We start from the raw sequence: 14,666 nt of genomic DNA, 5'->3' as shown, positions 1-14,666 counted from the left end.
ATGGGGAGCTGGTGTGCGTAATGATGGTTGCCAAGGCCGGTGGTTAGTAGACCAGCGACGTCGAGCGCCGGAGCGGGAGTAGGCACTTTGCGCTTTTGCTAGGCTAGGGGTTAAGTTTAGGAGTGAGGTTAAAGGGTTAATCCCTTACATTTGGTTCTAAGTGGTGATAACATAAATGACCAGCAGGTGGCACAATAACAAAAATAAAATGGGGTTTCTATAAACAAACATGTCCTTTTCCCAAATAATATTCTATATACAAAATCATTATAGATAAAACAATTTTATTGCATAGTTTTGACAGTACAGACAATGCAGTTAGCCAAAAAGATTAATCAACAATGATGAAAACATCTTTATGAAAGACATCAGATCAGGTGACTCATTCACATACACACTTTACGGCTTCAGGCACTTTTAGCAACATATCTTTTAACAATGGCGTAGCGGTCAGTGACGAACAACAATACATTTAAGAGGGATAGAAAGGAAATTCAGAAAATGCAGTGGCACTTTCCAAATCCCCAGTGAAGAGAATATATTTATATTGGAGAAGTAAATGTTTTGCACAGCACACCTACTAATATGACCGTATTCCATGAGAGATTATATATGATTGGTGACAGTAACAACCCAGCTCCTGGTTATTTGAATGTTCACATTTGACAATGCAGAAAATGCATTAACAGACCATTACTACATATGTATTACGACTCCATTAGGTTACTTTCAGCATGAGGTTAAGTCTAAACAGACAAACAAAGCAGAGGAAAGTATGTCGATAGCCTAATTTCAGTATCGCACCATCTTTGTGCGAGCCATTGCTTACTAGCGCCAGAGATAAATGAACCCAGAGACTCAACATGCGGTCACTTCCTGCAACACCTGCGATGTAGGTTCAGACCACCTTTAATGGGAAAGAGGCTTATTGGTCCAGGGTCTATTTTTTAGGAAGTAATCGCATGTCGAGGCTCTTGGTTTCAACCTCTGATGTTAGCAATCACCGACTCGCCTGGAGATACAGCAACAGTGGAACCCTCGCCATTGGTTCCCTTAGAACAACCGATCATCTAAATTATAAAGACAACGTCTGTCTCTCCCTTCTCGACCCCATCAAGGCCCTAAGGTTTATTATTATGAAATATATTACTTTTGTTAACCATTCTTTGAACAGATGTTAGGATAAAATATGTGTAAAAATGTATCCCCCCCCCCCCCCAAGCTATTTATGCCCCACACACTGCAACCCCCAAACTCCCCCCACCCCATGAGAGACAGGCCTCAGATAGCCCACTCCGAAGGGGGGAATCAGTCAGAGTCTTCGTCATCAAGGTACTCATCGGCGTTGCTGTGTGTACGTGTGATATCTGTAATAAAACAAATAGGAAGTAGTAATAATAATATTATTATTATTTATTATTAAGAGCTGAGGCCAGTAACATTGCTGGGAGATTCAATTACATTTAATGGAATTAAAACATTTCCTCTCATGACTGCAAAAGTACAACTATGTTCCAGTGTGGACTGGACAGTTCTTTATTGGGAGTTCTTTGCTTTGGCATCTCGCATTCTTACTAGTATTACTGAAATGCGTGAAATTCCTTACTTAACAAGTTAAATCTAGAAAGGAACATGGTGAAAAATAACCACCAAAGCGCTCCTAAATGAGAAATGATCATGAACAGTCAATGAACCTGATCGACTGTGTGACAATAAGGGCCAGTTTTCCGGACATAGATTAAGCCTGGTACTGGACTAAGAAGCATGTGCAATAGAGATTCTCCATTGAAAGTGCTTTTGAGTCCTGGGACTAGGGCTTTTATCTATGTCCGGGAAACTGACCAAAGATGGCGTAAGGCTGCCATCTTCTGGCCTAAATGACTCACTGCCTCCTTGTTTCCTCTTGATGAGAGAGGCACACTGGGCATTGGTGGCCATCTCCAGAGCCAGCTTCTTCTCGTTGTTCTTAATATCCATCCTGGCATCTGAAACAAAAAGACAGAAATACACACAAAGATAAAAGATGAGAAACACACAAATAACCAGACATGCTCATACCAGGGTTGTGGTCAATTTGAAATGGAAGTCAGTCAATTCAGGAAGTAAACTGAACTCTCAATCAATTGAAAAGGAGAAGGTATTTGGTGTCATTATTTTAATATTTCAAATTCATATCACTTTCTGAATTGACCAACGTCAATGTGAATTGACCCCAACCCTGGCTCATACACACAGAGATGGGAAATGAAATTGGTAGAGCACAACAACAACAAAAAGATGAAACAGAAAGTAGATGGACTCACTCTTATTCAGTAACATCTCCACTATGTCCGAGTACCCCTTCCAGGCGGCAGCATGCAATGCAGTGTCTCCCAGTTTATTCTGCAGTGGAACAAAACATCAAACACCATACCCACATCTTAGCATAATTCTCATCATATATGGCCATTCCCAGACACAGATTAAGCCTAGTCCTGGACTAAAATGCATGCTCAATAGAGAATCTCCATTGAAATCCTTTTTAAATTTCAGGACTAAACGTAATCTAGTCCTAAATTTAAATGTGACGTGATACGTCATCATGATAATAATGTTCTCATCACTGGAGATAGGGGATAACGAACAATTACCTGCACTCCAGATCACCAAATAAGCCAATAGGTGTTATGGGCATACTTGTCTAGAACACATCCATCAGTGTATATCATCATGACAAAGTATACATTTTGTTCAAATGTCCTCAAAGTACACAGTGCGTCGTCAGATTAATATCCTTTGTTCCTTCAACTACCATGGCGCAAAAGCGGTTTTCTCCTCTCTTCACCCTTGCCCGTTGCCATATCAACCCGACACACAGTTTTGAGCTAGAAACGCAATCTCAACCAGGTTGAACATGGTGATATTGTAGGCTAACTCCTAAATACATAGTGCAGTTTGTTTCAGGGCCTTTACAACTACCCAATTACTTCACATGCTGATATTGACTTTGGTATTATAGTGTGTAGCTACATTTTCTAGCTAGCCAGCCTTTCTAGAGAGCATTGCATTATGGGGTTTGTAGTCGACTTGAGCGCCGCAGATTTCCACAACAACTTCCTAATTTATTATGACGACGAAATGCAAACATTTTTCACAACGTATATTGTTCTCACATATTTGCATTATTTAACAATGTAAATCATTGGATTTTTTTCATTTTTAGAGCCTAAATAGAGCCTTTAGAGCATTTAGAGTCTAAATACAATATGCTATCAATACTATCAATCAGGCTTTAAAAACATTGTATCAATGTTGGCCAGCAGGTAGCCTAGCGGAGAAAACAGAAAAGTTGCTGGTTCGAATACCCGAGCCGACTAGGTTAAAAACTGTTGTTGTGCCCTTGAGCAAGGTACTTAACCCTAATTGCTCCTGTAAATCGCTCTGGATAAAAGCGTCTGTAATAACAAAAAATGTAACCATATTTGTTTGAAACAGCCTTTTACAAATGTTAAACTGTTCTTCTCACCTGCTGGTTCAACTCAACGTTAGACTGCCCCAGCAAGATCTCCACCACATCTGTCACAAAAATGACAACACAACATTGTCATACATCTCACTGCAGTGTGTGTGTGTGTTTGCAGGCTGACATGCATTTGCCGTGTCAATCAATAAAAAAGCTGAGTGTGTGTGTGTGTGTGTGCTTTGGCGCACGTGTCTGTACATTCTGTATACAGTCAATGAGAGCAGTGGTGTGTGTGTCGTAGATGATCTGTTACCTTTGTGTCCTCCGTGGCATCCCCAGTAGAGGGCAGTATTCCCAGCTTTGTCCAGTCCATTAATTCCCACTTTGTTCTCCAGACACTCCCTCAGCCAACTCAGATTCCCTGCGTCACATAAACACACACAAGCAATAATGCAAATACACACACAAATAAACACCCCAATGCAAATAAAGCTAGAGTCACACCATTCATATTCATACAGGTTACAGAAAGTGTAGAGCAAACAAACAACAGTCAATATTAAGAAAAATGTATAGTTTGTTATAGGACTATACAGTAGTTTAAGATTATTGGTGGTGTGAGTGATGCAGCAGGCCTCTTTTGGTCCCTCACCTCTTTTAGCTGCCTCATGCATTGGGTTGTCAATGGACTCCGCCTGCTCGGCCACTGTAGGTTGAGGAAATCAGAAATCAGAATGGGATTTCAACAGAGCACCATGCTCCTATGAAAGCCTTAGTAAGGAGATGGAGCTATTAAAGGGAAACTTCACAATTTTTCAACTTCATATTCATGATCTCCAGCACCACCCCAACATCAACATACAGTATGTGAAAATGGTGCATTTCTATGTTTTGTGGTAAAAAAGATAGACGAAGATAAGTGTTTCGAATGACATCGTCGGTGTGCATCATGTGATTTTGACCAATTGTGAGTAGGCATGGGCCTCCCAAGTGGCGCAGTGGTCTAAGGCACTGCATCGCAGTGCTAGCTGTGCCACTAGAGATCCTGGTTCGAGTCCAGGCTCTGTCGCAGCCGGCCGCGACCGGGAGACCCATGGGGCAGCGCACAATTGGCCCAGCGCCGTCCAGGGTAGGGGAGGGTTTGGCCGGCAGGGATGTTCTTGTCCCATTGCACACTAGCGACTCCTGTGGCGTGCACGCTGACTCGGTCGCCAGGTGTACAGAGTTTCCTCCGGCACATTCCTTCCGGGTTAAGCGGGCACTGTAACTACCAATTGGATACCACGAAATTGGGGAGAAAAAGGGGGTAAAATACCCAATAAATACATAGAAAAGCGCCATTTTCACATTTGTTGGGGTGCTGCTGGAGATCATGAATATGAAGTTGAACAATTTTGAAGTTTCCCTTTAAGGGTTGCCTACAATGCCTACAGAGAGGTTATGGCAACATGATCAAACACAGAACCTGCTTTCTCAATCTAAAGACAAGTCAATGGAATAATGTATTTAGCAACATGGATGGGCACCTGTATTTTGATACAACGTCCACCTTACCGTGCCAGGCACTAACATTAAGGTCTGAAAGCACTCACCCATGTCACAAGTATGTTTTGGTTGCCCGAGAGATTAAAATGTAAAGTAGCACTGGCTATTTTCACCTACACACAGAGGAGGAACCAGAAAGATCAGACTACTGGAATTCTTTGCCTTTTGCTTGTTATCAGTAAAATAAAATATCACCTGCCCTATGGGGAAACCACAGAGCAGGCTCAACTTGTGTGACTGCCCTGGCCACTTGCCCCTGGCAATAGGGCAACCCTTAATGTCAATCTCTGCGTGCCACTTGCAATATCACACATTATCACACAAGTGTTATGGTTTGTTTACTCACCATAATTGCTTGGGATGAGGCCGTTCCTTCCCCTGCAGGTCCCCTTCCACCAATTGCTGTCACTCTAAGGATGATAGACAGGCAATGAGAGCCAATGGAAATGTATTATTGCAGCCAGTATCTCTGAGGTGAGGGAAAAGACCAGCAGAGAGAAAGAGAAAAAGAGAATGGGATACGGGAAAGACAAGAGAAAAATGAAAAATTAGAGGGAGATGGAGGAAGAGTGAAAAAACAACAGAGAAACAGAACAAAACAGAGAGAGGGCAACAGAGACAGACAGAATAAATGATACTAGGGACTAAAAGACAGGGAGAAAAGTGGACAGGCAGAGGGAAAGGGATGCTAACAGTAACTGACCGTATCAGAGATATACAAGATGTCTCCTTCTTCAAAGTAGAGCTCATCTGGCTGAAAAGCAAAAATCAAAACAAACACCATCTTTAATGTGGATTGGTGTGAGGCAGAGTGGAGGGACTAGACCAACCATTAAGACAAGAAACACTCACCGTTCGGGGGTCAAAGTTGAACATGGCTCGGAACACCTTGACCTGGCCTATGAGAGAACAGAGAGGGAAACGGGCAAGAGTGTTAACGTAAATGACTGTGCAGCGCAGAGCATCACACAGCCTGTTCATTGTTGGCTATACAGCACAAAAAAAACCTGGGACCAGACTATCACAAACATTAAATCAAATCAAACGTTATGTGTCACGTACACAGATTAGCAGATGTTAAAGCAGGTGCAGCGAAATGCTTGTTTCTACACTGAACAAAAATATAAAACGCAACATGCAACAATTTCAAAGATTTTACAGTTACAGTTCATATAAGGAAATCAGTCAATTGAAATAAATTCATTAAAGGGAAAGGGAGATACTTAGTCAGTTGTACAACTGAATGCATTCAACTGAAATGTGTCTTCCACATTTAACCCAACCCCTCTGAATCATTAGGCCCTAATCTATGGATTTCACATCACTGGGAATACAGATAATCATCGGTTGGTCACTTGAAAAGAAAAGTAGGGGCATGGATCAGAAAACCAGTCAGTATCTGGTGTGACCACCATTTGCCTCATGCAGTACGACATCTCCTTTGCATAGAGTTGATCAGGCTGTTTATTGTGGCCTGTGGAATGATGTCCCACTCCTCTTCAATGGCTGTGCGAAGTTGCTGGATATTGGCATGAACTGGAACACAATGTCTTACACGTCGACCCAGAGCATCCCAAACATGCTCAATGGGTGACATGTCTGGTGAGTATGCAGGCCATGGAACACCTGTCAGGTGGATGGATTATATTGCCAAATGAGAAATGCTCACTAACAGGGATGTAAACAAATTTGTGCACAAAATGAAAGAAATAAGCTTTTTGTGCGAATGGAACATTTCTGGTTTTTATTTCAGCTCATGAAACATGGGACCAACACTTTACATGTAGTGTTTCTATTTTTGTTCAGTGTAGCTCCAGCAGTGCAGTAAATATCTAACAGTACAATACTAATACACAAATAATCACACTCAAAATAAGAAACAAGAAATGAACGAGCAATGTCAGAGTCCGGTATGAACAATCTAAAAAAGGTATGTACAGCAGTATTTATATGGATGAGCTATGTCAATAATACAGTATTTATATGGATGAGCTATATCAATAATACAGTATTTATATGGATGAGATATGTCAATAATACAGTATTTAAATATAAAGCGAGTAAACAATTAGCTTAATTTCTCAGAGATCAAATTTCACCAAAATAATGTTGCAGGAATGCTAATCTTATCGGTTTCTAACTACAGAAACAATTTAATGATTCAACTTTTCAGATGTTGTTCTATCAGATCTATCCTCAGTGAACAGACATTGGGCCCTCGTCCATACACCCCAAGGCTACAGGACCTGAGGGCCTCTGAAGAAATACTGTACTGCCTTGTCTTAATCCCAGGGGTGGAATGTGACCTGAGTAGTGTTGAGAGAAAGCTAAACTAGATCATAGGCACAGAGAAATCAGGGTTATGTACATTAGGCACAAAACAGAAGAAAAAAGTGTTACAGGGAGGGGCTCGCTACCTGTAGGCCTACTTGTCCAATAAGAAACACTAAATGCAGAAAATGCTTTGAATGGGAATCAGTTGGGAACTTGAAAACACCGGTGTATGCAAGCCTTGAGAGATTTCCTCTCTTTACATACACCCTAACTGAGCCACACACTATTCCAGTGTTCCAGTGAGTTGCTGCAGTTGAGTTAATAGACAAAGCCTGCTCTGTTCAGCTCTGTTCTGTGACTGTGGTTCTACAGGCCCCATCCCGCCCCTGTGAAAACTACGGGGCCTGTACTGTACTAGCCTGCCCACAGTACTCTCAGCTAGAGGTCCTCATGGATCCACCTGTACCTGAGACCCGATCCAGATCTAGAATTCTAAATAATGTCACTGATCTGGGTTGGATCTGATATGATTGTCACGGGTCTTGGGTATGTGCAATTTTAACTAACTTGTCTGGAAGGGCCCGTGCATTTCCGAACGCAACTGCCGCAGTAGAGAAAGCGAGAGAAATTGTATCATTTATGCTGCTGCTCTTGCTTTTCACGAGAGTGGAGTGTGGCATGTGTAGCTTGTTGTTGGCCAAACATAAGTCATCAAAGCTGCAATAGGCTACAGCCAGAGCCTAGCTCCATGTGTGGCAAAAATTAGGAGATATCTAATCAATGGAAGATGGAATTAAAATGACAGAATTAAAAGTTAAAGGAGACGGATATGCTACAACGACCAAGAGCCATCAGGTAGGCAGGCTGCTACTTAATATTCAGAATGGAGTTGTTGTTATTTGTTACTGTAGGATCAGAAAGCGCATGCACTGCAGCCTCAGTTAGCTAGCTTAACTAGCTTCTTGTCCCAGTTTGATGCAGTCCAAGACACGTACTACGTAATCATATTTGATTATAAATAACCTAGCTATTAGTCTACTATAGCGCGAGACGGCTTGGTTGTTGTCTCTCCCTCCCTCCTCCTCGTGTGATCGCTCACAGTATGGCCCCTCCCCCCGCCTGCTAGAGCGGCACCTCTCTCCCTCCTCTCACGATGTATCAGCTCCGGTTAATAAAGTAGCTTAAAAAAGCTACTCACTCGGATCGGACCGAGTCTGGATCCGACCTGGTTTATACGGAACGGGTCTAGTTGTCTTCAGGTCCGTTTGGAACAGGTCTCTAAATAAATAAATACAAATGTATGCATATCGGGTCCGGGTGAGAAAGCCCCAGGTCCATTTCGGAATTTGGACCCGTGACCTCACAGTCCGAGCCTCCGCTCCAATGCAGCGGTAATTTACAACAGACAGAACCCATGCTGATAGGGTACAATCTACAAGGGACATTTTTAAAGATGTTTCTAAATAACACAATGACCAGCCATCCCCGGTGTCTTTAGACGTTGCTGTTTTAAAGACGTGGTGGCTAGGTATAGTAATGTGTTGGGCGAGCCCCTGGATAATTCAATGCCCTTTTGAGAGTGTGTGTCTCGAGAACCTAAGCAGCTTTAGGCAGGCACAGGTGTTAACCAGAAACAAAACAAAAACACAAACAAAACGCAAGTGAGTTTTTACAATGCCAGGGGGTCAACTGCTCTGTGCATGTTACCACCATAGAGCAAAGCAGACCATTGCATTTCTAGTAGATATAATTACAGCTGCAATGTAGCTAACTAGTTATATAAAATGTCTAACATTATTAACTAAAACAAACAACTCCAGTGCACACACAACATTCTGGAAGCCGTTTTGGATGGGACTGCAACCAGAGTTCTGATAATTGAAACCATTGCCTGACATGCATTGCAACCAATTGTGTATTTGTGTGTGGCTAACCAGATAACTACGGGACCTCGAAATAGGGAAGTCACATTAGTTAGCTTGTAAAGTTAGACCATCGCGGCCCCATACTTGCACAAAACGATCGACAAAGACCACGATGAGAAGAGTACAGAGACACTGACATTTGAAATGTCAAATTCTTCAAGGATATAACTGGTCTAGCATCTTGGCTAGCCAACGTTAGCTAACTAGCTGGGTCGCTCACTAGTTGTGTAGGTTTCACTTGCTTGATGGGACGGGAGACTAGTTATCTAATGTTAGCTAATTATCACGTACAGTAGTATCATAAAATACTGACCTGGTTTGGCTGGCTTGGGAGGCGGTTTGGACATCTTCAGACTTTTAAACAGTAGCTACGCCTTATTTTATTCTGAAAACGTTGCTTACTGTCCAAACATAAAATAGGCACTTCCTCACTTCCAATGAGGAAGTACTAACAGAACCAACTAGGGGGGAAACTGGCAATGCGCATGCTCCATACAACTTCTTGTCCTTCTTCTTCGTCTTCTTCGGAGTTTAACGGCGGTTGGCATCCAATATGTTCCATTACCGCCCCCAGCTGGACTATAATATAAATCCATCATACTTTGTGATACAAAATGGGAAAAGGGATACAATTTAAAAAATAAATAAAAGTAAAATAAAAAAATAAAAATAAAACACCCTTCCAACTAACCCTACACTCATTAAAAATCCACTACCCCATTCCACTACTTTGACCCTATCTGCTCCATGCCAACGGCCTGGGAGGACTTGACACCACCACTCAACACATCCTGTAACTCATCTGAAGTCAGATCTCGTATACACAAATACTTCTCTGCAGCTGCCACTACAAAATATGTTTTCTGTGATTTACCTTTGATTTCTGCGGTACAGTTGATAACCATTGCTATTGTAACACAATGTAAAACATTGCTGCCCTATGTACAGTGGGGAAAAAAGTATTTAGTCAGCCACCAATTGTGCAAGTTCTCCCACTTAAAAAGATGAGAGAGGCCTGTAATTTTCATCATAGGTACACGTCAACTATGACAGACAAAATGAGCAAAAAAAATCCAGAAAATCACATTGTAGGATTTTTAATGAATTTATTTGCAAATTATGGTGGAAAATAAGTATTTGGTCAATAACAAAAGTTTCTCAATACTTTGTTATATACCCTTTGTTGGCAATGACACAGGTCAAACATTTTCTGTAAGTCTGTAAGTTTTCTGTAAGTCTTCACACACTGTTGCTGGTATTTTGGCCCATTCCTCCATGCAGATCTCCTCTAGAGCAGTGACTCCCTCCAAAGATTTTCTATGGGGTTGAGATCTGGAGACTGGCTAGGCCACTCCAGGACCTTAAAATGCTTCTTACGAAGCCACTCCTTCGTTGCCCGGGCAGTGTGTTTGGGATCATTGTCATGCTGAAAGACCCAGCCACGTTTCATCTTCAATGCCCTTGCTGATGGAAGGAGGTTTTCACTCAAAATCTCACGATACATGGCCCCATTCATTCTTTCCTTTACACGGATCAGTCGTCCTGGTCCCTTTGCAGAAAAACAGCCCCAAAGCATGATGTTTCCACCCCCATGCTTCACAGTAGGTATGGTGTTCTTTGGATGCAACTCAGCATTCTTTGTCCTCCAAACACGACGAGTTGAGTTTTTACCAAAAAGTTATATTTTGGTTTCATCTGACCATATGACATTCTCCCAATCCTCTTCTCGATCATCCAAATGCACTCTAGCAAACTTCAGACGGGCCTGGACATGTACTGGCTTAAGCAGGGGGACACGTCTGGCATTGCAGGATTTGAGTCCCTGGCGGCGTAGTGTGTTACTGATGGTAGGCTTTGTTACTTTGGTCCCAGCTCTCTGCAGGTCATTCACTAGGTCCCCCCGTGTGGTTCTGGGATTTTTGCTCACTGTTCTTGTGATCATTTTGACCCCACGGGGTGAGATCTTGCGTGGAGCCCCAGATCGAGGGAGATTATCAGTGGTCTTGTATGTCTTCCATTTCCTAATAATTGCTCCCACAGTTGATTTCTTCAAACCAAGCTGCTTACCTATTGCAGATTCAGTCTTCCCAGCCTGGTGCAGGTCTACAATTTTGTTTCTGGTGTCCTTTGACAGCTCTTTGGTCTTGGCCATAGTGGAGTTTGGAGTGTGACTGTTTGAGGTTGTGGACAGGTGTCTTTTATACTGATAACAAGTTCAAACAGGTGCCATTAATACAGGTAATGAGTGGAGGACAGAGGAGCCTCTTAAAGAAGAAGTTACAGGTCTGTGAGAGCCAGAAATCTTGCTTGTTTGTAGGTGACCAAATACTTATTTTCCACCATAATTTGCAAATAAATTCATTAAAAATCCTCCAATGTGATTTTCTGGAGAAAAAAATGCTCAATTTGTCTGTCATAGTTGACGTGTACCTATGATGAAAATTACAGGCCTCTCTCATCTTTTTAAGTGGGAGAACTTGCACAATTGGTGGCTGACTAAATACTTTTTTCCCCCACTGTACATAGACATGGAACACTGGTCACTTTAATAATGGAACACTGGTTAGATACTGTTTTACTCATTTCATATGTATATACTGTATTCTAGTCAAGGCCATCCTATTCAACAATTGCTGTGCATTCGGAAAGTATTCAGACCCCTTGACTTTTTTCCACATTTTGTTACGTTACTTATTCTAAAATGTATTAAATTACTTTTTTTCCTCATCAATCTACACAAAATACCTCATAATGACAAAGCGAAAACAGGTTTTTAGCCGCCTGGCCAAACTGAGCAGTCGGGGGAGAAGGGCCTTGGTCAGGGAGGTGACCAAGAAGCCGATGGTCACTCTGACAGAGCTCCAGAGTTCCTCTGTGGAGATGGGAGAACCTTCCACTCCACAAATCAGGCCTTTATGGTAGTGGCCAGACAGAAACCACTCCTCAGTAAAAGGCACATAAAGGACTCTCAGACCATAAGAAACAAGATTCTCTGGTCTGATGAAACCAAGATTGAACTCTTTGGCCTGAATGCCAAGCATCATGTCTGGAGGAAACCTGGCACCATCCCTACGGTGAAGCATGGTGGTGGCAGTATCATGCTGTGGGAATGTTTTTCAGTGGCAGGGACTGGGAGACTAGTCAGGTTCGAGGGAAAGATGAACAGAGCAAAGTACAGAGAGATCCTTGATGAAAACCTGCTCCAGAGCGCTCAGGACCTCAGACTGGGGCGAAGGTTCACCTTCCAACAGGACAATGACCCTAAGCACACAACCATGACAATGCAGGAGTGGCTTCGGGACAAGTCTCTGAATGTCCTTGAGTGAGCCAGCCAGAGCTCAGACATGAACCCGATCAAACATCTCTGGAGAGTCCTGAAAATAGCTGTGCAGCGACGCTCCCCATCCAACCTGACAGAGCTTGAGAGGATCTGCAGAGAAGAATGGGAGAAATTCCCCAAATACAGGTGTGCCAAGCTTGTAGCGTCATACCCAAGAAGACTCAAGGCTGTAATCGCTGCCAAAGGTGCTTCAACAAAGTACTGAGTAAAGGGTCTGAATACTTATGTATATGTGATATTTCCATATATTTATTCTTTATAAATTTGAAAGAAATTCTAAAACCCTGTTTTTGCTTTGTCATTATGGTGTATTGTGTGTAGATTGATGAGGGGGAAAAAAAAGATTTAATCAATTTTAAAAAAAGAAAAAAAAAAGTCAAGGGGTCTGAATACTTTCCGAATGCACTGTATATACACACTCACTCACACACTACTGTACACTGACACTCACACAAAACCCACACACATTCACATACAGTTGAAGTGTTAAGTTTACATTCACCTTAGCCAAATACATTTTTACTCAGTTTTTCACAATTCCTGACATTTAATCCTAGTACAAATTCCCTGTCTTAGGTCAGTTAGGATCACCACTTCATTTTAAGAATGTGAAATGTCAGAATAATTGTAGAGAGAATGATTTATTTCAGCTTTTATTTCTTTCATCACATTCCCAGTGGGTCAGAAGTTTACATACACTCAGTTAGTATTTGGTAGCATTGCCTTTACATTTTTTAACTTGGGTCAAACGTTTCGGGTAGCCTTCTACAAGCTTCCCACAATAAGTTGGGTGAATTTTGGCCTCCTGACAGAGCTGGTGTAACTGAGTCAGGTTAGTAGGCCTCCTTGCTCGCACACACTTTTTCAGTTCTGCCCACAAATGTTCTATAGGATTGAGGTCAGGGCTTTGTGATGGCCACTCCAATACCTTGACTTTGTTGTCCTTAAGTCATTTTGCCACAACTTTGGAAGTATGCTTGGGGTCATTGTCCATTTGGAAGACTCATTTGCGAACAAGCTTTAACTTCCTGACTGATGTCTTGAGATGTTGCTTCAATATATCCACATAATTTTCCTTCCTCATGATGCTATCTATTTTGTGAAGTGCACCAGTCCCTCCTGCAGAAAAGCACCCCCACAGCATGATGCTGCCACCCCCGTGCTTCATGGTTGGGATGGTGTTCTTCGGCTTGCAAGCCACCACTTTTTCTGCCAACCATAACAATGGTCATTATGGCCAAACAGTTCTATTTTTGTTTCATCAGACCAGAGGGCATTTCTCCAAAAAGTACGATCTTTGTCCCCATGTGCAGTTGCAAACCGTAGTCTGGCTTTTTTATGGTGGTTTTGGAGCAGTGGCTTCTTCCTTGCTGAGCGACCTTTCAGGTTATGTCGATATAGGACTCGTTTTACTGTGGATATAGATACTTTTGTACCTGTTTCCTCCAGCATCTTCACAAGGTCCTTTGCTGTTGTTCTGGGATTGATTTGCACTTTTCTCCCCACCAAAATACGTTCATCTCTAGGAGACAGAACGCGTCTCATTCCTGAGCGGTATGACGGCTGCGTGGTCCCATGGTGTTTATACTTGCGTACTATTGTTTGTACAGATGAATCTGGTACCTTCAGACGTTTGGAAATTGCTCCCAAGGATGAACCAGACTTGTGGAGGTCTACATATATTTTTTGGCTAATTTCTTTTGATTTTCCCATGATGTAAAGCAAAGAGGCAGTGCGTTTGAAGGTAGGCCTTGAAATACATCCACAGGTACATCTCCAATTGACTCAAATGATGTCAATTAGCCTATCAGAAGCTTCTAAAGCCATGACATCATTTTCTGGAATATTCCAAGCTGTTTAAAGGCACAGTAAACTTCTGACCCACTGGAATTGTGATTTAGTGAATTCTAAGTGAAATAATCTGTCTGTAAACAATTGCACAAAGTAGATGTCCTAACCGACTTCCCAAAACTATAGTTTGTTAACAAGAAATTTGTGGAGTGGTTGAAAAACGAGTTTTAATGACTCCAACCTAAGTGTATGTAAACTTCCGACTTCAACTGTACACTAGATACACACACACACACACATCATATGCTGCTGATACTCTGTTCACTATTCTTACCCTTATTATTATCTA

The 14,666-nt window shown here is 42.1% G+C and overlaps 1 protein-coding gene across 1 annotated transcript; it reads right to left on the bottom strand.

Moving 5' to 3' along the window:
* Positions 1 to 264: 264 nt before the first annotated feature.
* Positions 265 to 9,651, bottom strand: LOC311140897 (osteoclast-stimulating factor 1-like). The gene is made up of 10 exons (XM_084176170.1): positions 9,500 to 9,651; positions 5,840 to 5,886; positions 5,691 to 5,741; positions 5,334 to 5,397; positions 4,095 to 4,148; positions 3,756 to 3,863; positions 3,506 to 3,555; positions 2,304 to 2,382; positions 1,887 to 1,985; positions 265 to 1,367 (listed from the first exon to the last, which is right to left on the bottom strand). The coding sequence occupies exons 1-10, from the start codon at positions 9,531 to 9,533 to the stop codon at positions 1,309 to 1,311; spliced, it is 645 nt and encodes a 214-aa protein (XP_084032296.1). The 5' UTR covers positions 9,534 to 9,651; the 3' UTR covers positions 265 to 1,308.
* Positions 9,652 to 14,666: the final 5,015 nt, after the last annotated feature.

Source organism: Coregonus lavaretus (assembly GCF_964263955.1).
Source record: "Coregonus lavaretus genome assembly, chromosome: 14".
Taxonomy (NCBI): Eukaryota; Metazoa; Chordata; class Actinopteri; order Salmoniformes; family Salmonidae; genus Coregonus; species Coregonus lavaretus.
This window is presented reverse-complemented; position numbering and strand designations above follow the sequence as displayed.

Excerpts from the sequence above, each read along its gene's own strand:
- LOC311140897 (XM_084176170.1), bottom strand. The coding sequence starts at position 9,533 with ATGTCCAAACCGCCTCCCAAGCCAGCCAAACCAG. Across the intron at positions 3,556-3,755 it reads ATGCCACGGAGGACACAAAG|ATGTGGTGGAGATCTTGCTG; the intron begins GTAACAGATCAT and ends TTTTTGTGACAG. Across the intron at positions 1,986-2,303 it reads GGAGATGTTACTGAATAAGA|ATGCCAGGATGGATATTAAG; the intron begins GTGAGTCCATCT and ends TTTTTGTTTCAG.